This window comes from Solea solea, chromosome 21 (genome assembly GCF_958295425.1).
Source record: "Solea solea chromosome 21, fSolSol10.1, whole genome shotgun sequence".
In the NCBI taxonomy this organism is placed as follows: Eukaryota; Metazoa; Chordata; class Actinopteri; order Pleuronectiformes; family Soleidae; genus Solea; species Solea solea.
This window is the reverse complement of record NC_081154.1, coordinates 15,416,106-15,443,590: the sequence shown is the minus strand read 5'-3', so window position 1 is coordinate 15,443,590 and position 27,485 is coordinate 15,416,106. Positions and strand designations below refer to the sequence as shown.

Below are 27,485 nucleotides of genomic sequence, written 5' to 3'. Positions count from 1 at the left end.
AGGGCTTATTAGCAAAGACTTGCATACATACTTAATGGCTTTGAATATAAAAATAGTCTGGTTATCAGTAGCCATGGAATAAGCCTTTTATTTTAGGCAAAGGCCCTACTTTGCAGAAACTTACCATGCAAATACAAACAGCATCCTGTCTGGTACACAAAGGAGTAATTTGTTATAATCTGCAGTCTCACCATCAGATGTCACTAATTCTTCCACAGTGAGCGTTTAAAACGATGCTTTATATCCATTTTTCTTTCAAATTCATCTGAGATACATACCATCGACAGCACAAGAGTGTGCGGCCACACTGAATATCAATACGCCAGTGAAGCGGATGATCAGCCTGACTGGGCTTTTAACAAGAAATGAATACTTTTAACATGAAGTGAGTTATAGCATCCTGTCAGAGGCGCAGGGACTGGCCTAGAGACCTAGTAATCGGTTACTGTTGATCTTGCGATATACACAGAACAATGATATTGATTACACCACTGTAAATCTCATCCTGCAAGTGTTCCTGTGCTGCGAAGGCTTTAGCATTCATGGGGGACACATCCGATGAATGATCACCATAACGGGTCAGAGATGGATAATGCTGACAGGGAGATTTTGCGAGGTAATAAAGAGCCCGGGTGTGGATGTGAGCGAGGGGGCCTCGGCGCTCAAGTCTCTTCCTGTTGCTGAATCAGTATAGATTTTCCATTTGTTTAAATAGCACGTATCATATGCAGGAAATACAACATTAGCTACCGTCACTGGAAACTGAACTGATGGCTTCCTCACCTCCACAGGGGTTTTAATCAACAAGAATCAATCGCATCCTGAAGCTGTAATAGTATTTTATGGTCGGGTTATTAAGACCTGTTGAGAAATATGTATGCTTCCACTGACACAGCAAAGTTAATCTTTAATAAATACTGATTATTTCTAATCCTATTGTTACATTTGCTTTGACAACTCCATCATAAATACTTGGACTTTCTAAAAGTGAACAAAGACGTCACTGCCTAATAGCCACTTTGATAAAGTAAATGGATATTTCATAATTAGCACCATCCATGTGCTGAAGCACAAACACAGCTGAGATTCTACACACACAGATATCGACTTATTGGTGTTGTAGCCTAGTGTATTTACAAGGGCCATCCAATAATCTCCGAACACTTCATTAGAGGTGACAAATTACCATGCAGTCAACAATGGAAATACAAACTGCACACGAAAGAATGTCCTAGGATATAGTAGGGACTAATGTTTTCACCTTTGCATCAGTTTTTACACAAAGGGTTGATTTTAATTTGTGTATGACAACTATGAATAGTATGTGCTCTTATTTTTCCTTGTGGTAGGATTTTATTTATGATTATACAGCACTTTTATCTGATTTTTATCTGCTATATAAATAAACTCTCCTTATTTACTTACTTACAAATAGACTAATCAATGCCCTTTTAATGGCCAACCTTTACTTAGTGTTGCAAATGTGACATATGTATCTCATGGGAAGAGATTTTATTATGATACTAGTCATGCTCCAATCAATTGTATTTGCTGGCAAACCCTCTGTCAGACTCTCCCTATGAACAGGCTAATCAGTAGTACGTGTTTCATGCCTCTTAACAGATGCAGTGAAAAAAAAAAAAAAAAAAAAAACAATTAAAGATACAATATTGCTATTTTTTCACCAAGAACCACCTGAGAAAATACTGAGCTCTTGAGGTAACCATTATCGGCAACATTAAAATACAGTGGTATATGTCAGGAATCACATATACTGTACTTCACACACACTGGTAGTGAAATTAGATTAAGACGGAGTGAGAGATAAGGTGATGCTAATATTAGTTTATCTGTTATTTGTTTCATTTTTTACCAAACATACCATGGAAGTACCAGTAGAACAGTATTTTTTCTCTAAGTAGCATCAGAGGAAGCTCACATATCACTGGTGGCACATGTACCACAGGTTGAGAACCATGGAATTACACATTGCCAAGCCAGTAGCATACTCTTATATTTGTCTTAGTGCTTACTGTACAAGCCTGTGGGGGCAGTGTTAGGATCTGAGGTTGCTTCAGTTTGTAGTAGATGCAGCAACAGTTTGTGCCTGAAAATGGGGTCCTAAATATTCAGAATGACCAGGTTTTTCAGGCATATTCGAGTGGTTCAGTAAGCATGAGCCATCATTTTCACACATGGATTGGCCCCCAGAGTCCAGACCTCAAAACCACTAAGAATGTTTGGGATGTGTAGGTGAAGACACAGCAGTCCAACTTCTCCCATCATAAATACAATATCTTGGCAAAATATAATACAACTGTGGATTAAAATAAATGCTGTGACATTGCATAAGCTTATAAGACAGTAGATCATTGCTCCCCAAAGTGTGGGCAGCAGTGTGTGTTTTGGGACGTGGAGTTACTGTGAGTTTAAAATTCTTATATTTACAATAATAAATCAAGACATTGTCCTTTGTTCTGAACTTTCCATTGGAATTTATGGGAATAAACTGGGCATTTTCAAAACTGAAGGTTGGGAACTTAAATATAGTTGGTAAATAATATATTATATAATAAATCCATTTTTTAATAAATCCATTTTGATGGACTTACAGTTGAATATCAACGCTATTGCTCAATCACAGGCATATAGTGCACTGCTTACTGCAGGGCTATTCAAGCCACACCCCCTACAGGCACGAGTTAATTAACTCCACTGATTTATCAGTCAACCTCCAACTATAATATGACCTCCTATTATACATTTATTACATTCCATCATGTGCTATTCCTGAATTGGAGAAACATTTGTTACCATGACAGGATGTATAGTACGTAAAATCAAATCATGTTACAGTGTTCTTTCCAATGCAGAAAAACAAGCTTTAATAGAAAAGGCTCAGTCAACACTTTATATAGTAACTGCAATTTTTGTCATGATTATTTATTTTTTTCCAATTCTGCTATGAAATCTCAGGAATATGAATACATTGAAACTTTTAAACATTCCACCAAAAGTGTTATAAAACTACTACAGTTTAGCTGTTCTATATATAATATTTATTATTATATTCAAATGTAAATATGCAGCCACATACTATTAAATCCCTCGCACACGTGCAGGCCTGCAGGTTGTATTATTATAAAATGAGGCCAGATGTTCATCTTGCACATAGTTAAATCAGTTAAATCTATCCTGAGCTACAAACGCTGTTCCAGATGTACTGTGCTCCCCGATGGCGATCAATTTGTTTGCACCATCTAAACAGTTTGCTGTAAATTGAGGCTGGTTAATTGGCTTATATTGGGGGGCTGTTGTTTGCGTGGTCGCGTGACGTCACGCCCTCTCGAGTCACATCCCAAGCCCGAGTTGTTCCACAGTGGCGGAGAACAGAGCGGATCAAACGGTGCTGCTGTGGGTTTTTTGGCTCCTCGCCTGCTGAACGCAGTGGATTGTTGCCGCTCCAGTGGATGTATACGTGAAAGGCGCGTGCGATCCGCGCAGAGACTGCGACGGACAGTGACAGCTGAATCATTTCCACGATTAAGTTGAAGTGATTTGGGTTTTGTTTTTGTTTTTTTGTAACGTGTAAAGTTTTGAACGAACCCAAAGGGGGTTGGATGGGAGCAGGGTGAAGTGAGGCAATGCTCCATCAGCGCGCGGCTTCAGCTCTCATCCAAACTCCGGCTGTGGTTTTACGCGCTGTGGTTTCTGCAGCTGGACTCTGCTGTGGAGTTGGAGTTTTGGTTCTTTTGGATCTACAGGATGCATTATCACTACAGGTTACATCGTGTGCAAGAAAAGCGGCTCTCTGTGACAAATAAGTCTCCTAAATAGCTTCATTTCATCCGCGGGAAGCCACGTTTACTATATTATAGCGCGATGATTTTAACTTTTGTCATTGCACTGTCCTTCCTGGGTAAGTTACCAGTTCATCTCAATCAATCGATTTCAGTAAGATTTTATAAATGTATATACAACTGCATTCCTCTTTAATACGTGCAGCAGTGAGTAAATATGTGGGGGAAAAAATATTGATTGTGATTGGAAAGATTCGGGGTTTGGAAAGTTCCCTGCATCTTTGCAAAGAAACAAATTAAGAAATAACTGAATGACAGGAAGTTTATTGTGTGCGCGAATTAAAGTGGCGGTTGAAAGTCTCCTAACTGCCTTCTTGTAACCCCCAGACTCAGTGGTCACCTTGAAGGGCAGCGCAGCGTCCCGGCCCGTGCGCCTGGACTGCGTGAAGGCCAGTGAGCAGTGTCTGAAGGAGTACTCCTGCAGCACCAAGTACCGGACCATGAGGCAGTGCGTGGCGGGCAGGGAGAGCAACTTCAGTGCGGTCACGGGACCGGAGGCGCAGGGCGAGTGTCGCAGCGCTATAGATGCCGTGAAGCAGAGCCCGCTGTACAACTGCAGGTGCAGGAGAGGCATGAAGAAGGAGAAGAACTGTCTCCGGATCTTCTGGAGCATATTTCAGAGTTTACAGGGTACGCAATCATTCAGAGAAAAAACGTTTTCATATTAAAAAAAAAAAGTAGAAAAAAGTACAGCCAGGTTGAAAAGCCACCATTACGCAAGTTCTTACACTTAAGATTATTGTGAATCCATTACTGTGTATTAAGTATAGGGCTTCAAGTTTGATGTTGTGGAAAAGTAAAGGAACTAGAAAATGGTCACCTTTAATAAGATGAAATGGCAGAATGTTTTATTTCATTAACAAACCACTCAAAGCCATTGGTGAGTAATTGAATGATTGATTGCAACCTCACCTTATCTAAAAAAAAGTACCTCGTGCAACCTTCTTTTAACGTGTCCGTCTTTATAACATTAACAAAATACGAGGTAATATATTATCAACTGTAATTAAAATGGATTTCTCGGCTACTCAATTAGTATAAGTGATTTCATTATGTTAAGGAGGACCACATAACATCCACTTGTTCCTCACAGATCTGCAGACTAAGCATATCATTAGCAATCTTTGTCTCCCCCATGCAGGTAATGATTTGCTGGAATACTCTCCTTATGAACCAGTCAACAGCCGGCTCTCAGACATCTTCCGCCTGGCACCCATCATAGCCGGTAAGACGCGGTTTTTTCCATTGCCAACATTCCTCAGATTTAAGTTTGGCCATTGTGCAGTTAAGTCACAGTATGTGCTGCCCTCCATGTTCCTTTAAGTCCAGTCAAATATACACCGTTCAAATCTGTCACTGCTTGACAACCGCTCTTTTCTGTTGCAGTCTGGTTTCAGGCTGCAACTTTCAACAGCCATTATCCATCACAAAAGCTTTTATCTGATACTGTGACCCACCAAACACAAAGCAGAGTCATTTAGTACATTTCACTTTCAGCTCTCAAAGCGTTAAGAGGTCTGCATGTGTGTATGTGTATGGGTATGTATGTATGTGTGTGTGTGTGTGTGTGTGTGCATGTGTGTACTCAGTACTCCTTTTCTTGCATCAACACTGACCTTGTCAGGTCCTATAGTCCTAATGGTAGTCCAATACCTAACAAACTGGTTAAGTTTAGGGCTAAGATTTGAATTGTGGTTAGGTTAAGGTTAGGTTTAGGCATTCAATGGTTATGGTTAAGGGAAGGGATAAGACTTTATTAAGGCTGTTCAAATGAATGGAAGTCAAAGCAGTGTCCTTTAAAGGATAGCTGCCAAACCTGTGTGTGTGTGTGTGTGTGTGTGTGTGTTGAGCTTTCTGGCTGGAGGACGTCTGCACTGGCCAGCTACAATTTCAGTGTCAAAAAAAAAAACTCAGAAAGGATGGGTTATTTGATTCTACCCCTCCCCCTCTCGCTCTCCTATCCCCCCCGGTCTCTCTCTCTGATTGCATCCACTTGGCGTACCACAGTGACTCTACTCCACATGCAATGACATAATGGTTGACATTAGTTCAAACAGAGTATGGAAAACTTCATTGGAATGTGGATTTGTCCTCTGTACAGGAATAGTGCAATAACAATATGGAGACCACAAGGAATTCCTGGAAGAGTGAAACTCAGGTTTGCAGATAAAACATAAAAATGTCAGCCAACAAGAAGTTTATGTAAATAGTCAGGTCATTTTTTTTAACTACAATATAATTTGCTTGATGTAGTTTAGATGCAAGAGATCATATGGAACAAATGACATGTAAAATCTTCATTTCAAAATCTAATCAGCTTCTAATGCTCTTCTATCACAGCAGTGTGTCAGGAGCTGAATGTTATCTATATGTGTATATATATGTATACACACCATACTAGATATAAGGACTCTCTCTGGCATAAATGACCTCATTCCTATCTCCAACTAAGCCAGGCCTCAGGCAGCCCACAGTGTAAAATAATGCACATGTGAACCACTATTGCAGGATGTATACTGTATCCTAAGGGGCAGTTGCTACTGTAAGACATGAGTCTCACTCTTCTGATTGTCTGGGAAAAAAAACATGTTTTTATCCTCCACATGAGGGTCGTGGGGCGCTGGAGCCAACAGGGTGAAAGGCAGGGTATACCGTGGACAGCTCACCAGTCCATTACAGGACAAACATACATTTGTGGGTCTTTGTGTGTGGAGTGTTCTCCCTGTATGTGTGTGTGTTGACTGCGAATACTCGGGCTTCCTCCCATGGTCCAAAAATATGCAAAATTTGGAATAAGGTTATTTAGACGCTCTAAATTGACAGTAGGTGTGAGTGTGAATGGTAAGGCGTTTCAGCATGTTAATGATGATGACAAAATTTGTCTTTCCTAAAATGTTTTTAAAAAAAGTTACTTTAAAGGGGAATTTTGGTATTTTTCGACCTAGGCCCTGGGTTTATAAATGTGGGTGTGTACGTGAATAGTACTTACAAAAAGTTCGATAATTGGTCCAGCGGATCGGCCCAGGGGGGTACCAACGACAGACATCAATGACTGCAGTGGGATCTTGCGGGGAAAACGTGCCATTCTGAGTTAAATCCATAAAAAGTGCTTTTTACCGAAGCAGTAGTGTCCCAAAAAGTCTGAATTCGATGGCCGTCCCAATTTGTTTGAAACCGAGTACACTACTGGATCTACTGAACCAATTATGAAGTACTAAGTACTATTCTATATTCTATATACTATATGTACACACCCACATTTATAAAAAATATGGCCCAGGTCAAAAAAACCACGTTCACAATCTTAATTAAACCAGTATTGGATAAATGATAAAAAAAATTTGCTTAAGTTGAGTGGAAGGTTCAGTGGAGGGAAATTACCAATGTGATTAGAATTTGTCCTAAGGGACGCATGAATGTCAGTTACACGGCACGGTTAATTGGATTCCCAATATTCTTTGTTTTAAGTACTATTGTTATTAAAGCAACATTGTTTTTACCTTAAAATAAATGGCTTCAAAATCATTTTGAATGGCTCACTGACTTATATAATTGGGGGTAAAATGAGAATCCATCTATGCTTCTCTGCAGCAGAACATCTGTGGATTTTATTTGCAAAGAATATGTTGTTTAAAAACAAGATGTAAACTATTTTGAAGCTTTTGTGATGAAATTAAATAGTGGATACTTTTTGTGATGTCTTGCAAACCCATGAAGGTTTGGGAACTTTTTGTGCAGGAAATACAAATAAATATTAAATTAAATAAAAAAAAATTCAAAGCAGTAAGAACAGACCAATGCTTTCCTCATTCTTTTGCTGCAGCTACAACACATCCTTTAATTCATTCCTCCAACAAAATCACTTATAATCAGGATTTCTAAATTCATTGAAAATGTCCAATATCCAACCAGGGACACTGCCATTATCTAATCAAGATAAAATGTGGGACAAATCATGAAGTATCGCAGTGTTGCAGAGAGATTTCTCAGCATAGCAGTTCTGCTCTTCAGATAAAACACTCCAATTAAGATACTAAAAAAATATTCCTGCATTTGTGAACCCCTTGAAATATTGGTAAAAGAAAGTATTGTATATTGTGCATATTATAATGTACTCATTGTATAGATTAACAAATTCCTTTTAAAGATAAAATAGTGGGCAGACTGGTAAAAAGAGTGTAAAAAAAACAGTACTATCTGTACCCCACCCCATGTTTATGCATTTTAAAAAACATTTACTGCAGTACCAAAGGGCATCAACAAATGAAAGTCATTAATAAATTACACTGTTCTGTGGTCAACTTGGGATTATTATAAATGTATCAGCAACTTCTTGCTTATATACTTTGCTTGGCAAAGTTGAGATAACACGGATTGTTGCAGAGTATATCTGCTTGTACATCACATTCCTAACTTATAACAAATAAGCTACTTTAAGAAACAACATGTACCAGTACTTCTTATCTGTAGCACTACTGGTATGAGTGCTGATTAGATTCCAGAAGGATTTATTTGAGCAGTAAATAATTCATGTTGCCTTGCTGTACGTTTATTGTTCACCCTTGAAAAATAGTTTAAATCAGTTTGATCCAGTTTTAAAGTTTGCAATGGGCAGACCGGCTTCTTAGCTACAATATATTCTGCTAAATCAGTTAACTCCTGTCCCTCATGTTTCCATCTTATAACTTCTGCATATTGGAGTCAATTTTCTCACCTCCATAAATGTTTTCTTTCATGTTTTCAAAAGCCCCTAGAGCCAGTTACTCAATTTACACGTAAGCAGCCGCTCACAGTGGAAGTCCATCGACTGAGCCCAGCCCCACTCTCCCCCTCTCTCTCCTCCCAGTCTATCCTCCAAGCTAATCTGTAGTCTAACAGAAGACCATGTCTGCGAACAAGAGATGGGAAGTTTGGCATGATGATTTTCAATTGAAAAGATCTCAAGAATAATTCAGTGGGTCTATGGCTGCCTGAAGCAACAGACTGAAACTTGGTCGTCTTTGTCCTCCGGCAAGGCCTGCCTGTGTGAAATGCACATGTGAGCAAATGTCCCCAGCTGAACATCAGAGATGCCATCAGTGAAAGAGATGTTTGAAGTCTCCACGTGAGACCACTCTCAGTCAATCAGAGAATCATCGGGAAACATTTCCTTTCATAAGCAGCTCTTGTTTTTGCCCCCACTGTAACCTCATGAATTTATGTATTTGAACTTCAAACCAGCAGGAGCCCAAATGTTATGAATTAGCAGTTTAAATTCCACTTATATACTCCATAATTTAATATTTTAAAAACAGGGATGTAGTGCCAGAAATTGAAATAAAACTATTTTCTTATTCACTGGCAAGCATTTTACTCAGCATTTTGCCTTCTTTGTAGTAGAAAGCATAATAGATTTGTTTTATAAAAGTCCATGGGATACACGACATGGGTTGGACACAATATAATAAGAATGTGTTGTGCAAAATGCAACATGACACCTCCAACATGGCACATTACATTATTACTGTATGTGCAGTGAGCTAGTGTAGGAGACAAGAGCAACATTTCTTTCATGGGTCACAGGGCAACAAAAACAATAGAAAGAAGTTACTTTGCTGATAAATATGATACATCATGCCCCAGACTTGGACGGATTAAATGTCATGACTTGCTTTGTCTGATACCAAGTATGGGATCGGCTCATCCATAAAAGAACTATAAGTTCTGTAACTTCAGCTTCACGAATGTTGGTTCAAGTACAATAAACTGAATTCTTTGGTTTGTGGGAAAAAAAAGACAACTAAGGACATTGCCTGGGAAACATTTTCACCATTTACAGACCAAACAATTATTGAATTTAAAAAAACAAACAAAAAAAGATATATCAATAATGAATAGTACTAAGCTGTTATAGCCCTAGAGTTTAACTGCAGCCCTATACAGTGTTTTTTTTTTTAATCATCCATCATGTAAATACAAAATTTGTTAACATGAATCCGGCATATCAGTATGTCTTTAGAAAAAAAAACCAGGAAACAATAATCAGTCATTCACACACATACACACACTCACATAAATATTTTTGGAAGATGAAGGCTCAGTAAAGTGGCTTAGAGAGTGTCAATTCCTCACAAAGATGAGTGTACCCCATGGCTTAGCCATGACAAGTTGTGTGCAGGGAGCCAAGAGGATACGTAACCATGAGTGATGACGTGGCCAATGGCTAATCACAGCTCTGAGATAAGAAAATGAAACACTGTAGGCTGCAGGTGACACAGGAAAACGTTTCTGTGGTGAGGAATCAAATGATTTCATATGACCTGAACACCCGGCACCCACATGCACAAACAAACAGCTCTACACAGACACGATATCAGTCAAAACTGCATGCATTAGTGCTGAACCGAGACACTCATCGACATGCAAATCACCCAGCATGCATTGCAATGACATACACATTTGCAATATGCAGAAACTCAGGCTTTTCTCACACCTGCCAACAGCAGCATTAGCATACAGGTCCACTACTGCACTGCACCAATAATTGCAATCATGGCACTATGCACGTTTCATAATCAATCTCCCATGTCTGCAGTCACAGTAGCACCATTTGTCCAGTAATATTACTGTGCATCGTCTTCATAACCAGTGAGTCAGATACGAGATGTCATCACAGCGCATTAGGTGCCCTCAAATATGAAACTTCAAAGAGTACTTTGGCCTGCCGTGCGTGTTGTTTGCTTGTCATTGTGTGGATGAATGCTTCAAGTTTGGAGATTAAAACATTTGAGCTTCTCAGGTAACATGACCTGGGGGTTTATAGTGCACACAGTCCTATATCAGCGTCCTCGAACAGAGCCACGCTGAATACGGTGAGCAGCAGTGCTTGGCTACTTACTGTGTCAATGCAGGATGAATGACTATCAAAGGATTAAATGGAGGAGCGGAATAGCTGGAGCAGTCGACGCTAAGTGAGATTTTGCTAATTACCCTGGTGCATTTAATAAATGGGTCTTGGTCTGGTCATAAATACGGAGAACATTGGATGTCGTGATGCTGGCAGGACGCCTAATAGACCACAGGGTGCCATGAAGGAGAGGGTACTGACCACCACTGTTTTCTTTCTATTAAGCAGGTTGGCTATATGAGGTTATAGAAGAACTATAAAAGCAGTGATGCATAGCAAATGAGTTTCACTTTGAGCCATTATGTAGATATTTTTTATATAAATGGTTTGTGGTAATGGGTGCAGCCAAATAAACACACACTTTGGGTGACTAGACTTGAGAAACTTCTTTCTAGGATTACTGAGTTAAGCATAAAGTCAGTGGCTTAAATTTAATTTAGAGAACATGCAAGTTTGGAATAGGATTTAAGATTCAAAATTCAAGATTTCTTTACTGTCATTCCAACACACATTAAAACATGAGGTGGGAATGAAATTGCAGTCTCAAACAATTTAAACTTAAAAATTAAACCTCTGGAGGTAAGGTGCTATGTGTGGCTATAAAAGATTAAAAAGAATAGAATAAGAAAAATTAAATTAAGGTCCAATATGCAACAATATGACTCACAAGATGCCAGGAAACAATAATCATTTAGATACATAACAGAAAACAAGTGTAATGAGAAGATGGTAATGTCAACACTTGTGAACACTTCCTACATATTCATGACCTGTGAACTCCTACATAGGCATGGTAGCTTTAGCCGTCAGGAACAAATGCAATTCCAAAACCATATGCAACTATTCCTACTTTTAAAAACAGGCATGCAGAACATTTCTATTCATAAATATATTGAAAATAAACCCTACAGTTTCTGCTATAAGCAAATGTGTCCGACCTCACTGCCCCAGAGTAAATGGTGACACCAGTCTGGGGAGTTTTATTGGTCTTATTTATTCCATATCCTGTGCAGACAGATGATATATTTGCCTGAGCCTGCTGCATCCATAAACATATCCCAGAGAAGTAAGGGAATTACAGAATCTGATCTCAACATGTTCCTCACAGGAAATAACAGTGCTAAGAGTTAATATATTATATGCAAAGTTTCACAAACATTCAACTTTATGGCACACTTTTGCACTTTTCTTTGCTTTTGTGATGTAGTTACTTTATCATTTAGTCATTTAATTAATTAGTAAGTCAACGTTTTAAACTGCTTGACATTTGTGTTTCTCTTCAGTGAAAGCTCGCCCCCTTCCCCTTAAGGGCATCATAATTGACCTTATCTATGAGATTCCTCTTAAACCCTACCTGCCTACACATCCTTCAAAAACTCTATTGTAGCAACCTGTTAGAGGCCAAAAGGCCAGATTCCTGTGTTGACTGGAGTGTCTTGTTATTTGGTCTGCATCAATGGCATCATGGTGGCCTTGCTTAGGGGGTGCAACCTAAGAAGACCAAATAAGATTTGTTTTCTTTCAGCCAGTGGGCCTATAAAGCTAGGGTGCATGGGGTTACCCACAACTCACCTTTTTATATGTTGTGGCTTTTCTCTGTAAACTAAATAAAATAACAAATTTCACAGGAAGACGGCGTCATTTAGAGATTTACAAAAAAAGGGTTTTAGTAATGATTACCATCATCAAACCGGACTCCAGCCTGGCCTGGAAGCTCTGCAGTTGTGCCACAGTTACTACTAAAAAAAACAGGATGGAGACTGATTTTATTCACCATAAGCTTAAAAAAAAAGTATATTTTGAAGTTAATGGATGGTAGGAAGCCTTGGAATGGCACTCAACATGCTAACAACCAGCTACAAGATGAAACCGGAAATTGATTCCCCACTTGTGCTTGTAAACTGTGACATGGAGAGTAGTCTAATTGAACAGCACCCCGTCATTCAAAAATAAAATACCTCCTCACATACCTAAATCCCATTCTCAATTATGGTTTTAGTTTAGTTAGTTTAGTTTGTGCCAGCATCTAAAATAGCCACCACCAAAAAAGCGGGAAGATTTGTTGCCAATTGTCGTGGTGCAACACAAACATAACCCAGGTGTTTTTGATAAAGAGATGTCTGCCAAGCAGCAGATTGTTACGGTGTTGAGAACATTCTGATGTGGAAAAACTCATGTTTTCCATGATCTAACAGATGTTTTTCGTGCCTAAACCTAACCCCAGGCTAAAAACCAGGGGGGACCGAGCCTTCGCTGTGGCAGCCCCCAGACTCTGGAACTCCCTCCCCCTACACATCCGGGCAGCCAGTCTTTAAATATTTTTAAATCCCAGTTAAAGACCCACCTTTTTTCCCTTGCCTTTGACTAGTGTCTTTTAAAATTGTTTAACTCGGTCTTCGTCTTTTAACCCTTTTCTTTTCTCTCTTTTCTTTTTTTTTCTTTTTGTATTTTAGCACTTAAGCACTTTCTGTGAAGCACTTTGGTTGCGGCTCAGCCGTTTGTATATGCGCTATACAAATAAAATTTGACTTGACTTGACTTGACTAACCATATTCATGAGTCGTGACTGACTAAATGTTATCGTCACCTAATTTAAGCCAAATTGCATCACCACATGCAAAAAACTTACTTGATATCGTTTCTGAAAATGCATTTCTTACTAAACACACTTCGTACTAAATGCAACAGAGAATGCAGTCGAGTTGTGTGGAGTGACAGTGGCACTCTTTTCATCCAGCTCACTGGCACTTATGTATGAGCATGGAGTTCTCAGAATTCAAAATCACAAGTATAATGTGTCACAGTTTATACTGTTCATGTAGGGGAGTCGATTCTTCCATTAATAACTTGTTCTTTAAAGCATAAACCATGGTTACCAAAGGGGAGAGAATGTGACCTCAGTATTTGCTTATTAAATGCAAAAGCACTCTTGAAAAGGTTTTTTCCTGCCATAGGGTGATGTGTCTTAATGGCGTCATGCAGTGAACTACAACTGCAATACTTCAGACTAAGCTTAGCCACATGAAGACACACACATTAAATAAAGCTGTGTCTTTAGCCGACCGCCTCAGAGTAGTAACTATATTTAAAGAGTGTTTTAATAAAACCAAGTATTTCAAGGCAATACTGTCACACCTGTGACCCAAGTGCTACAAACAGCCACCACAGGATCACACCCCACATGTCTAGCACTTGTACAATGAAAATAATGAGTTTTATAATATGTGATTAACCCGAGTTCAAAAATGTATTGAGATTTAATCGGGGTTGATTCTGCTGTGCAAGAAAGAGGCAGTGAACTTCCAATTCCACCTCAAAAGGCAGAAATGCAGAACTCATTCTTCCATGCCGAGGCCGAGGACACAGTTTGTGTTTCCGTGCAGAAGTCAGTGGAGCGAGAAGGACTTTAACAACAAAAAAATGAGAAAATGAGATGTGAGAGTCATTATGGTGAGCCACGCAGAGCTTTGGCTGTGATGGAAGGAAAAGAAAGACAGACTGGGATATTAAAGTGAAAGCGGGTGGTTTGGTTCATTTAACCACAGACAAGCAAAATGCATCGTCGAAGCAGGTGTCTGTATTTTAATTTCAAGAGGGACATTTCTGTGGTTTCCATAGGAACCACAGAAATGAGAAACCAAGACTGAGGTCAAGCAAACCGCGTTGTCATTTTTGTTCAAGTTCAAGGAGCTTTTGTCCACTTTGAAGAGATGTGCACTTCCTCGTTATTACATGAATTTATAGAGAGGGGCTTGATCACCATAAAGGCCATAAAGGCCTAACGAAGTCGAGAGAAAAGAGAGAAATCTACACTATGAAGAACCTGAAATACACCATGTGGTCAGAGAATGTTGAATTTAAATGTCTGACCAAACAACTGTGACAAAACAGAGGAAGTGCAGCAACAAATCTGTACAGCAAATGTATTATGCGTTGAATTTTATACGTCTTGCATTTCCAAAGCTTAAAACTCTCTGTAATGTGCATAGATACAGTGAATAATGGAATTGTACCACAACATGAGACTTTGTTTTTAAAGCTCCTGTCATTGATGTCATCTTTTGGCTAACTTCCCATCTGTTACTGCCATTAGCACTCCCTCCCCTCCTCATTACTTCACCTCCTTAACACGTATGGTGATGGTGAGGACTATTTATTCATTGTCAAGTAGCCTGACCTCACAAGGAGTGGGGTTCCTGCTCCTGATTGGATAAAGTGTTGTGAGATACTGGAAAAGTTTCACCCAAATTTTCAGCCCGAGAGACTCATATCACGGAGCAAAAATTTGTAGCAAATCTGTATTTACTTGCACAGATTTGAATATTTATTTACATCAGTTATAAAGTGAGACTATATTACAGAGATGAAAACCCACATCCCATTATTTGAGTTTTTGTGTTGTTTTCTTTAGTTATGTAACACTATTTTGTGTGCCACATTGATCTTCCTTGGAATATTAATCTAATGGTAAGACTGAATATTGTAACAATCAAATAACTACTCCACTCAGCCTTTGTGTGTCAGCGAACTATAGTGGCCTTAACATAAAGCAGCAATAATGTAAATCTTCTGTTTGTGTAGTATGCTTCTCCCTCACAACTGTAAATGCACACTTGACTGGTTTGTCCCTTTAGGCTACTGTATGAACAGTGGAACAAGATGGTGGCCTCTAAGCCAAGACCATTGCCCATAAGGCTTAATCTAAGGCTATCAAATTATATTATACTTGTACAAATACACTTATGGGGGTATATTCGTTGCATGCTGAGCCTACAATGACAAAGCTTATTCTACAAAGTCACCACCTAAAAAAAGGGTCACTCTAATAGCCTTTAGCTTTGATTACTGCACTCATTCGCTGTGGCATTGTTTCAATAAGCTTCTGCAATGTCACAAGATTTATTTCTGTCCAGTGTTGCGTTCATTTTTCACCAAGATCTTGTATTGATGATGGGAGAGTCGGACCACTGAGCAAAGCCTTCTCCAGCACATCCCAAAGATTCTCAATGGGGTTAAGGTCTGGACTCTGTGGTGGCCAATCCATGTGTGAAAATGGTGTCTCTTGCTCCCTGAACCACTCTTTCACAAGTTGAGCCCGATGAATCCCCGCATTGTCATCTTGGAATATGCCAGCTGACCTCATTCTTTGGGCACATAATGTTGCTGAACCTTACCAACTGCAGCAACCCCAGATCATAGCACTGCCCCCACAGTCTTGTACAGTACCGATGTGCTTAGTTAAATCCAGGTGGCGACTTTTATTTTTGGTCAGTCTACGTCTAAATAGATAAAAAATATGGAAAAATGAAAACATTTAGAAGTACTGAAACTGAATGAGTGGAGCATCCCTTTAAGGAATGACCATACATGAAAATGTTTCTTCATGCATCACATCTTTGTCTTTTTCATCTCAAATGACATTCAGCTCATGCTCCATTATAATGCCTGAAATGACCATAAACTCTGCACAAAGACATATTAATGTTGTGTGTCCCTCCTCTGTTTTAGTTGAGCCTGCATCCACAAAGGAGAACACCTGTCTAAATGCTGCCAAAGCTTGTAACCTGAATGACACGTGTAAGAAATACCGCTCAGCTTACATCAACCCCTGCACTAGCAGAGTGTCTGCTTCTGAGGCTTGCAACAAGCGCAAATGCCACAAAGCACTACGACAGTTCTTTGACAAGGTAATCAACCCGGTCCATTTTTAAGAGCTTTTTTGATGCTTTCTCTCCGTTTGATTTCATATAATAGCACTCAAAACAACACTGGCACCAAGTGTCAAATGTTGAAGGAATAATTATATTTTAAGTGCAGTTTCAAATTCAGTAGACTTTCTCTCCAGTTTCTTGACAGAACGTCTCATGTGCTGAATTGACAGGTTGCATGGAAAGTTTAAAATGTTTTTCCCCCACAGAAAATTAGGCAACAGCGTCACTAATTTCAACACTTTCCTCTTTCTTTCTTCTCCAAAATTAAAAGGTACCAACTAAATACAGCTATGGGATGCTGTTCTGCTCCTGTCCAGCGGGGGATCAGACGGCATGTGCCGAACGGAGACGACAAACGATTGTACCCGTCTGCTCCTACGAGGACAAAGACACACCAAACTGTCTGTCTCTGCAGAACGCGTGCAAGACCAACTACATATGCAGGTAAGCAAGAGAAGAGAGATCCTAAACACTGTTTGAAGGATTAACAAAGTAACTTTTCAACATGTTGATTATATCTCAATGCTAAAACATTTCTAATTTCCTAGAAGCATTATCAACTCAAGAGAGAACAATAGAAGTAATTCAGATCTGTTTTTAGACATTTGTGATTCTAATGCCAAGTACTAACTGAAAACTGAACAATTATGTCAATTGCCTGATGGTTGCACAATCCGTTAAATTCCATAATACTGGGTTATTGTACAGTTAAAGAAAAATGTTTTGCAAGTAACACGTTCAAAACTCCCATCTGCATTACTATTATTTGTAGATATCTGCAGATAATAGGAAAAGGAAAACAGTGATTAGTTATTGTGCTCAGTCTTTGGCTTTGCATTTAATGTGACCGATCGCGGAGCTTCTACTACAAACTTGATGTGAAATTGTTCAGCATCATGGAATTTGCACCTCTAATTTGTCTATGTTGTTTGCAGGTCGAGGCTGGCAGACTTTATCAGCAACTGTCAGCCAGAAGCTCGTTCCATCTCCGGCTGTCTGAGGGAAAACTACGCAGACTGCCTGCTGTCTTATTCAGGTCTTATCGGTGAGTCGTTTTATCATTTTACTGGTAGTGCTGATGCTACTTCTTTTGATTTTTTTCTCTGCACAATTATCAACTATTTACATGAGCCAGCAACAGGAAAATAAGTTGTTATTTCTAGGGTGGAAGGGTTATCAAATCAAAAAGCCAAAAAGTCCTAAAAGTGGACATAATATGAATCTGTTCCTTGAAACTACAAATACAGAGATGATTTGGTCAACTAGCCCTATTCTTCTAATGTCACAAGAGAGAATACACTGAACAAACTAGTATTGCAAATACTTGTTGCTTTAGCAGTAGCATCATCCATGGAAATTTAAGTTTTAAACAAAGAGGCACCTTAATTAAACGTATGCCTGCTGACTGTTGATTACCAGCATTTTTTTTGACGTGGGCACTTTGTGCTTTCATCCCGACTCCAAACTGTTTGCAGCCGTCTCGCTTTATTAGCTCAACGTCGCTGTTGTCTCTGTCCATCTTGACAAAATGAATCACTTCCTGTGTGCAGCTTGGGAATGTTGCTAGGCAACATGACATCTAAACTCCACTGTACTGACAACCACAGAGCTCAATCAGCATTGTGGGAACTAATTTTCTTGGTCGACATTTGACTAATTGTCTGCACATTCAAGATTTTAATGTAAAAGGCAAGAAAAAAGTTTGAGTTCCAGGTCTGAGAAAGAATTTTAGAAGTACAAGTTTTAACACCCATGACGCATACTGCAGCAAATGTCAGATCAACCAGCTAGTAGATGGAATATTTTGTTTTGATTTTTTTCAACATGGTACTTAGTCAACCTGCAACACCACCACCATAAATAAACATAATGTTTGATAAACTTTGTAATCAGCAGCATCACCCATAACCACTATGGTTGACCAAACATTGGTCGACACATGTCACATTAGGGCTGCTCAATTATGGGGGGGGGGGGATCATAATCACGATTATTTGGGTCAAAATTTAAATCATGTTTATTTCTAACAATTACTCCTCAGCTCCAAGAGACTCCAAGTCTAGAAGTCTCTAAATGGTGTTATCATTTGTGTAATTGGCCATGTATATGTAACTGTAATGGACGATGTAGGAGAGGAGAGAGGAATAATGTTGTGGAACACCTTAAATATGTGTTCAAATGAACTTCGATTGTCGATTCTTGTTTTTTTTTTTATGTCACAATCAGAGTGCTGTTGATGATGAAGCTGCGTGTGTGAAACACGCTTTGGTCGCAGGCAAACCATGATGCAATTTGTTTCCCTTCGTCATTCCCTGCATCATACTTGATATGCATGGGAGGGTGCATTATAATTTGCATCAAAATTATTCACACTTTTGTCCCGTTCAGTGGCCAAAGACCTTTAGAACGATACATACTTTCACGTCAGAGTCTCCAAAAGTCCAAAAATAACTCGCTTTTTTGAAAAAGAGTTGCTAGAGGGATCTGAATACTCGCTAAATATACTGTAGCAACAAGTTGCCTGATGACAATGACAGGACAGGAAGTCAAACCCTGTTACATTATTTTCAGTTATGAATAAAAGCAATTCAATAAAAGCCCCCATTTTGGAATAATGTATTTATTTTTATAATTAATTGCACAGCCCCTATGTCCCATACAATGTTATGCATTTAATTCGATATTAAATGGTGGCTGAGGCTCAGCTTCTATGCACATGTGTAATCGAACCTTACAGTTCACCAACAGATGTTAAGAGTCAAGCGAAGTAACTTTATCTTAATGGGTTCTCCACAGCAGAGGTTATAGGCACCAGACCACTAGGCAGCCAGGCAGTCAGATTACAGTCAGTAAATTGCAAATCTGCAGGGAGTACATGCCATCACAGTTCATACACCAAGCAGTGCGCAGCAGTACACCTCTGATCAAGTTCCTCCACAGTGCGTTTCATTTTGTAGAAAGGAGAAAAAAAAACGATGTCCTACCGAGTTTCCCTGATGAGATGTGAATGCAGAGCAACAGTCACCAATTACAAACCCAACAGGCAGACGATTAATCCACACCCCTTCATACCCTACACAGTTTATACTCTGGTTAAATCAGGGGGACCCATTACATTCACCAGCTCTGCACACAGAAACATTACAAAAGGGTTTTTTTTTTCCCATTTACATCAGGGAGAGAGGACAGCCAGATCTCATTGGACTCTGCAGTACTACTATAGTACTCAGGAACAACGATGTGTCTCGTAACTAACAAAACAACAGCAGCCCTGAAGACACTTGAACACACTCTCCAGAGCTGCATTGTGCCTCAGCAGCACATCTTTGAATAATGTGCATGTTGTGGAACAGACAGGACCACTGGCCATGCTATAAATGTTTACAGAGGTGTTTATAATCCTGCTGCAGTGAGAAGCGCTGTCATTGTCAGGCACAGTCTAGACTATAGTGCTCCAGTTCACACCTTACACCAGAACAGTCAAAGTAAGGATAATTAGGTCTAGACCTAACAATTATCACAATTATCCTGCTTTTCCAGCATTGGTTTACATATGCCTATACTGCAAAGCAACCTACAAAACAAAGAGAACATCAGATAATTAATGTAATAAAATACCTGTCAATGTGGGTGGAGTGCCTTTTAATCCACTGCTTGTGGGCAGAGCTCAGGACAGAGAACCATGATCCCAAAATGAGATGAAACTCAGTCAACTATTTGTCTAACGACCCCTTCCTATTGTGGCTTTTACATGTTGAAGCATTTGTGTAACTAAAGGATACAAATGTACAATAACAGCTCTTAAAAAAGGGATATTGTGTAACACTGACTGGCAGATGCCTGTGTTGAATTTTCCCTGTGTTCATTCTTTAATAAATGACTACAAAAAGAGTATTAGAAACCTTTGATAATAAACATGGGATTACAGTTAAAAGCAGGGTTTCTTCTCTTTTGTGCTGCAGGTACCGTCATGACACCCAATTATGTGCGATCTCTTGGTATTAGCCTGTCACCGTGGTGCGACTGCAGCAACAGCGGGAACAGCAAGCCCGACTGTGAGAAATTTGCAGAGTTTTTCACCAACAACAGATGCCTACGTGAGTCCCCATGTTCAGACGTTCTGCTTGAATGCATTTGCCTTCCAGCTTTGCACAGTTTTTCAGAATAAGACAGAGAAGATAATGCCTTAAATTTCGAAATTATAATTTAACATAATATGTAGATGCCCCAAGAGTATAACCCAGTCAACGCTGCTTTCAATATTACTTAGACTTGATTGAGAAACTATTTCGATCAACACAATAAGAAGGAGTTTGTGATTATATAACTAAAACAGCTCTGATTTTTTTGTAAATCTTGCTCATTTATAGCTGATAAAGGAAAAATACGCTTGAAAAAGCATACTTAATCATCCAAAATATCAGCTTTTATTTGGACACATGAATAAATGTTTTGGTTTAAATGCAGGTAGAAATGGAAGACACCTGCTACAGTGTTAAAGGTTTACTCTGGACACTGAAGGCACTCTGAATTAAAATTTTATATATTAAGATGATGTTCTTATGCCAATTCAACATAATCTATGTAAAGCACTGCATGCAACTCAAGAACATCACTCGTCAATTTCTTCTGTAGGTAACGCCATCCAGGCGTTTGGCAATGGCACTGATGTTGGAGTTTGGCAGCCACAGCCCCCAATTCAGCCCACAGCAGCAGAGCCAAGCATCACGCACAGGTTCAAAGAGCGGACCAGCAGTGCTCTGGACGCACTGACAGACATGATCAAACTCCACCTGGATGACGACTCGTATCACATCTGTGGCACCTTACAGGTGACGTTTTAAAAGTAGAGTGTAAATTTTATCACTGACTGCAAATCAAAACTAGAGCTTAGGTGGAGAAGGAATGCATTCATTTTGCTGATGTAAGAAAATAAAACAACCAAAAACACCAAAGACGATATGTTTGACAAAGTGTCTTTGTTGCATTTATCTTAAAAAAATAAAAAAATATTCATATATGCACGCCAAATCAATCTTTACTTTGTCCTGGCAGAGAAATGTCTCGTGCAAAATTGCTTCAACAGCTGCACAGCAAAACACACTGTAACAGCCATCAAAAGACAATAACAGAAGGAAAAAAAATGATTAAACCTGCTCTGAAAACATTCAAATGTACGCAAGATTATTTATTTAAAAAAGTGACACTAAAACTAATCTGAGAAATCAGATTACAGATTACAAAATATAAGGTGCTTTAGCTCCATTGCTTTCAATGCATGCTTGTTTGGTCGTGCCTCTTCATCCCAAATTTAAACAAAATACACAAGATATTTTTAAGGAGAGAATAATATGAAATCCAACACAACAACAAATATTAATAAAATTGAAATTCCATCAAGATCTATTAGAGCTGCTGCCTGACCGTGAAACATCTTGCTCCATCACTTTAATGGATCAGGATTTGGACTTTGAGGGCATTCACATAGCAGGGATTATTTCCAATGTGCTGTCATTTTACTTTGAAGATCAAATATTTACATGATTTGCTTAAATGTGCTTAGAAACCTCGGTACTGCTTTGGTACTTTTTGGCCTCAGCAACACTTCAGACCTTTGTTATTCTCCTGCGATAAATACTATGAGGCTATATTTTTAAATGAGATGATATCACATACTTTCAGCGAGAAAATCTATCATATTGGATTATAAAAGTGATAATATGATTTATCGCCTCTAAAAACATCCTCCAGGAGGAAAAGACCTCCTATAGAGTTATTAATCATTCTTCTCCACAATCCTGCCTCATGCAATTCTTTCCACTAAAGAACCAACGCTTTAGTGTTTATTATGTTCCCAAACCATTGTGGAGTCACTTTATCATTTTCTGTAGTCCATCTCTGCATCTGTGTGTGTGTAAATGTTTGTGCAGCTAGAAAGGTTTGCAGCAGTCGGAGGAAAGTTTTATACTGTCGCAACCTTGAGACTGCACACATCAACCAACTTCTACATATCACATACAGTAAATGTTCACATCTGGATTACACGGTTTCATGTGGGACTCTGTGTTGGGAATTTCCACTACAGAATACATGCCCTAAAATTGATTTAGTAATGTATTACATTAGATTACTCAATCTGAGTATCATATTCTGAATACTTGGATTACTTCCACATTGTATTGAATAGGTCAGTTCACGACTATCCTGAACCCATTTTTAATAAGAACGTTGTGTTTATTCATTGATTTACTGTCTACTGTATGTTAAAAGAAACTCTGCACAATGTATTTTACCGGACGTACACACAGACAATGAGTTTGCTGTGTCCTTTTAGATTTTAATGCATTAGAGACAGTTAGTTGTGTAGCGATCAACATCCCTGCACGTAAAAAAAAACCAATGTAACTGTATTCTAAATACCATCTATTTCTTAAACTGTAACTATAACAGAATACAGCTACTCATAATTTTTATTGTAAATATGTAACGCTGGTACATGTATTCCATTACTTCCCAACACTGGGGACTAACCTGACTTAGTGGGAACTAAAAATATGACCCGACGATTTCAATTGCTTTGACTTTTATTCCTCACATCTGTGACAGGAGGAGTTTAGGTTGACACAGTAATTATCCTTTTCATAACTCAAAGACTATAAAAGGAGCCTTATAGAGTCCAAGAACCAAAAATAAATAAAAAAGAATCCAGCAGGAAGAATAATCCAGAAGAAGGCAGTAATGCAACTTTATGGATGCCGTTAAACGCCACTCCAGATGGAACACACACACACACACACACACACACACACACACACACACACACACACTGTACCCTTCTTCTACACTGCAACTGGCTAAATGATGGATAATATTAAAGTAGCAGTCACCTGTATTTGACATTCTTTCACATCGTCTTCTCTCTAGGCCCAGAAGTTGGTGTCAAATCAAACAGTGGACACTGGTGTGTGTAAGGTAAGTGTTTTGATTCTTTACAACAATGTCAAGGCTTCTGTTAGAACTTAGTGATAATGACAGAAAAATATCCATACAGTGATCATACGGGGAATGTTAATGATATTTGAAATATTTACTTGGATTTTGTTTATGAGGGATAACATATGCACAGAGCTCAATATTCTATACTCTTTAATATTACATCAGGTGTGTCACAATTATTTTTAATTTTAAGGTCACAATTTGATTTGATTCTAAATCTTTTTTTCCTCTTTTAGCACAGGTGGGTCTGCCATGTTTAGAGAGTTGTCTAGTTTAGTCTAGGACTCTTGGTTTTATGTCATGATAACTGATTTCATATTTTAATTCCCATTTCAATTGTCTACATGGTGTCATGAATGATACAATGTCCATCATTTGTTTGCAATGTACTGCACTATAGGCCATATTGTCAAATTTAAATTTGACAATAATTTATCAACAATAAATGCTTAAATCCAGGGTTTTCCACCAGGTTGCATGTCTGATGCTACAATTACTATTATTATGTGCTAAAGTTATCGCTTTAGCACAAGTTGAATTTTGAGGAGGTTGTGCCCCAATTGAGAGAAGAGTTGCCTGTGTTAACGGAGTTGTTTTCATAGTTACGTCTACGTCCTTATGATGCATGCAGAGATGTCCTGTGCTTTGCTACACGCACATAACATAGCTTACACAAAACTCATGAGCATCGCGAAAGATTTTCACAAATCGAGATTGTGACAACCCTACTATTTACAGGTTTTTCTTAACAGCAACTCAAATCATTTCACCATTACAAGAACTTAAGTCAGGAACAAATCTAACAGAGATGCACTTATCGTTTAGTATTTATTTGCAATAGCTCCATTTTCTCTTTGGATTAGAAGTAGAGCTGCAAATTGAATCATTTTCAAATCAACAAAGCAGTTTTAAACATAGTAATTAGAGGATCAACAAGGCTACAATTTAGAATAAACGTACACTGCAACAGACCGTTTATACTTAGCCAACTCTGGTTTAAGAAATTCTTTTTTTCCCCCACTTATTTTAATATCACAGATGGTTTACAGAATTGTCCTATCGTCCTATATTGGATTTTTCCTCCACATTTTTTATTGGTACTTAATTTAACAGTCACGGCTTTTGTAATAATTCTAACACTCTATGTTTCCCCCTCCCAGAATCATCAACTGGAAGATTCCAGTAACTCAAATGCCGTTGCCAGAAGCTCACCAGCTAAACTCCACTTACACCTCTCCAGTATGCTCTTCACCCTGGCTTTTGGTTTGATGCCAATAGCATTAACACAATAAGGTTTCAACCTTCCGTAGAAAGCAAGGCTTCTGGATCAATGTTCTCATTTCAAGAAGTGACTTACATCATAAACTTAATTCAGACTTTTGCCCGCGTGTGACACCTATATTCAAAGTGGAGGAGCAACATGGGACGTTGAAGAGCACTGGAATTATAAAAGTGGATTAAGTCTGAGGCGTCTCTGTGTGTGTTGAAAATAGACCTGCTGAAGCTGTGTGAGTGATCGGCTCATTTGCCTTCTCTGCCTCGTGGGGGCAATTTGGTGACTTAAAAAAAAAAAAGAAGAAAATCTGATTCACACTGAAACACTTATTTTCTGGAGTTAAACTGATCTGTGTACTTCTCTGGAGTGTGTAATCAGTACAGCATTTGACTGAATGGACTGCCTACTTGCCGAACAACGTATATGGATAAAGTGGATGTACAGACCTAACTGAGCTTTAAGTCATGATAGTTCAGGTTATTAAAGGTGTGGTTGTGTAAAACAGACGCTTAAAAACACTAAAAACACGGCTGCCAGAAAGGGCACAAGGAAAAAATATTTTAGCCACTGAATGACTCACTTAATTCAATCTACACCTGTTTGAGTCTATGATATTTGTATATGTCCACTGCTTTATGTCTTTTATTTGTCATTTTGTAAAGTGCTGCTGCCTCCATCAGTGAGTTCAAGAGTGTTATTTTGAGACTTTGGTATTTTAAACCATTCGATCACATGTAGCTAGATGACACAATTTCCAAGGATTAGACCAGAAACTAGTGCCCACGAAATAAAAGTGCTACTTTTGTCCAGGAACACGAGTGATTTACAAACCTCAGTTGGCAGTTGGAAAGCCGAGCCTTTTGTTAAGTGGCTACAATGTGTTCTCACTTGTTCCCCAGCTGGCAGCCAATTCAAGCAAACCCCTCAAATAACCTGAAATATCCCTCAACTTGCTTTCGGCTGAACAGAAAGAAACCCAAGTGTTGAACCCATGATTACGTCAATATGGAACAAATGATTCATGTTGTGTGACACTGTGCGGAACAGAAATTGTAAAATATTTAAACTCTGACCGATCACATTGTGTCAGAATACTCACATTTCTCTTGCTCAGTACTTCATAGAGATCAGTTTTGTAGTTTGATTTGATTGTTATAACGGTCTGTGGTTTTATCATGTCGCCTCGGAACTAGGCATTTTGTACATATGATACACTGAAATGTGAACTGCTGTTAGGTTGTAACATATTGTCTGTAATGTTTTTGAGAGTGTGTTAGCTTCTGGGGGCCGAGGCCTCTCAGCTTCATCTAGAGTATTGCGATTTATAAAAATGTGACAGGGCACAGTTCGTTACTCATGTGGTTACAGCTACGACTTTATTGTGCAACTATATTTTGATGGCAAAGTAGATGTTATGTTGAAACAGTATTTCTCGAGAGGAATATCAAACTCTAAGTCTGTAACAGCAATAGAAAGAGTTTACAAACGGATATTTAATGGCTAAAATGTGACATTTGTTTTGTTGCTCTGATCCACAATCTCCAAAATCTGCCACTATTTTATTTTTTCACTAAATTCTATCTTGTAATGAGCGGAAAGACAGGAGCTTGTGTGTACACACACACAAGTCGAGCTATGCCGAAAGACAAAAGCCAGCACACATTAACTGCAAGCAATTACTGCAGATGCAAATGGAGGAAAAGATGAAAACACTCCCGTAGTTATTATAGACTTAATGACACCACAATTATCAAAGGCATTCAAAGAATGTACAGCGTAATGACACTGAACAGCGACAACTTGTTTTTAAAACGTCCATACATTTCTAAAAATGCGTACAATGCATCTGTTAAATTATCCCTCTTCACATCTCAGCTAACGTCTCAGCGTCACGATGCACTTCTTTGTAGAATGTTTCCACCTCAGATTTGTTTCTAGAGATGGTAAAAAAAAAGAAAGACTATTATGCATATTATCAGTCAAATTAAAGACTCATTAAGAGATCACCTTCATGTACAAGTAGCCCTGAAAAAAAAAAATATTGGTTTATTTGTTCAGTGTTTGTCAAGCAGCTGAAATAAAAATGATCAACAGTGAGTCGTGTTGGTTTCTAATAACAGCAGCAAATATTTAAATGCTCTTTTAACAACTATTAAGATTAGGAGATGGCACCTGGCAGACTGCGCGTCATTGTCAGTCCGAGCACATCAGTCCCGGAGCAGAGAGACACAGGCAGACAAGGACGCTGCCTACAGAGGACAGACTGCCTTGGCACAGTGATGGAATACTTGACCTCGACTGAGAGCGGAAGATTTATTAGATGTGTCACAAAACAGAAAAGGGCCTAAATATCTTCCTCATGTTATACATGAGATGGAAATGACAACTGTTCATTCTAAACGATCAAAGGGAAGGATGCTGTAGTGAATGCAGATTTTCATTTTCTATAACAAATCTTTCTATGACAAAGAACACAGTACTTGAATGTAACACGAAACAGGAAGACATTGAGAACTAAATCTAGTTCTAAGGTTCAAAGATTTGTTGCATCATAGCTAAGATGTGAAAGAGGGTAGCTAAAACCACTCTGCATCAAAAAGAAGTGCAGGGGCCCATACATGAGGGGAGCACAAACACTTCTAGTTGCTTTGTACTACAGAAACATTAGATAAGCACTGGACCGATGCTTCTTCATGGAGTGTATGTCCTAATAGACATACAACCAGCCTCAACCTCTTAGTACAAGGTATGATCGT

General features: G+C 38.8%; 1 protein-coding gene across 1 annotated transcript; it reads left to right on the top strand.

Annotated features, from left to right (window-relative positions):
- The first annotated feature begins 3,377 nt into the window (after positions 1-3,377).
- Positions 3,378-26,826, top strand: gfra1b (gdnf family receptor alpha 1b). The gene is made up of 10 exons (XM_058622020.1): positions 3,378-3,919; positions 4,188-4,490; positions 5,002-5,085; positions 16,255-16,433; positions 16,729-16,901; positions 17,393-17,502; positions 20,420-20,554; positions 21,093-21,289; positions 23,382-23,429; positions 24,614-26,826. The coding sequence occupies exons 1-10, from the start codon at positions 3,883-3,885 to the stop codon at positions 24,743-24,745; spliced, it is 1,398 nt and encodes a 465-aa protein (XP_058478003.1). The 5' UTR covers positions 3,378-3,882; the 3' UTR covers positions 24,746-26,826.
- The last annotated feature ends 659 nt before the right edge of the window (positions 26,827-27,485 follow it).

Coding starts and splice junctions, on each gene's coding strand:
- gfra1b (XM_058622020.1), top strand. CDS start 3,883: ATGATTTTAACTTTTGTCATTGCACTGTCCTTCCTGG. Junction 3,920..4,187: donor CATTGCACTGTCCTTCCTGG/GTAAGTTACCAG, acceptor TGTAACCCCCAG/ACTCAGTGGTCACCTTGAAG. Junction 4,491..5,001: donor CATATTTCAGAGTTTACAGG/GTACGCAATCAT, acceptor TCCCCCATGCAG/GTAATGATTTGCTGGAATAC.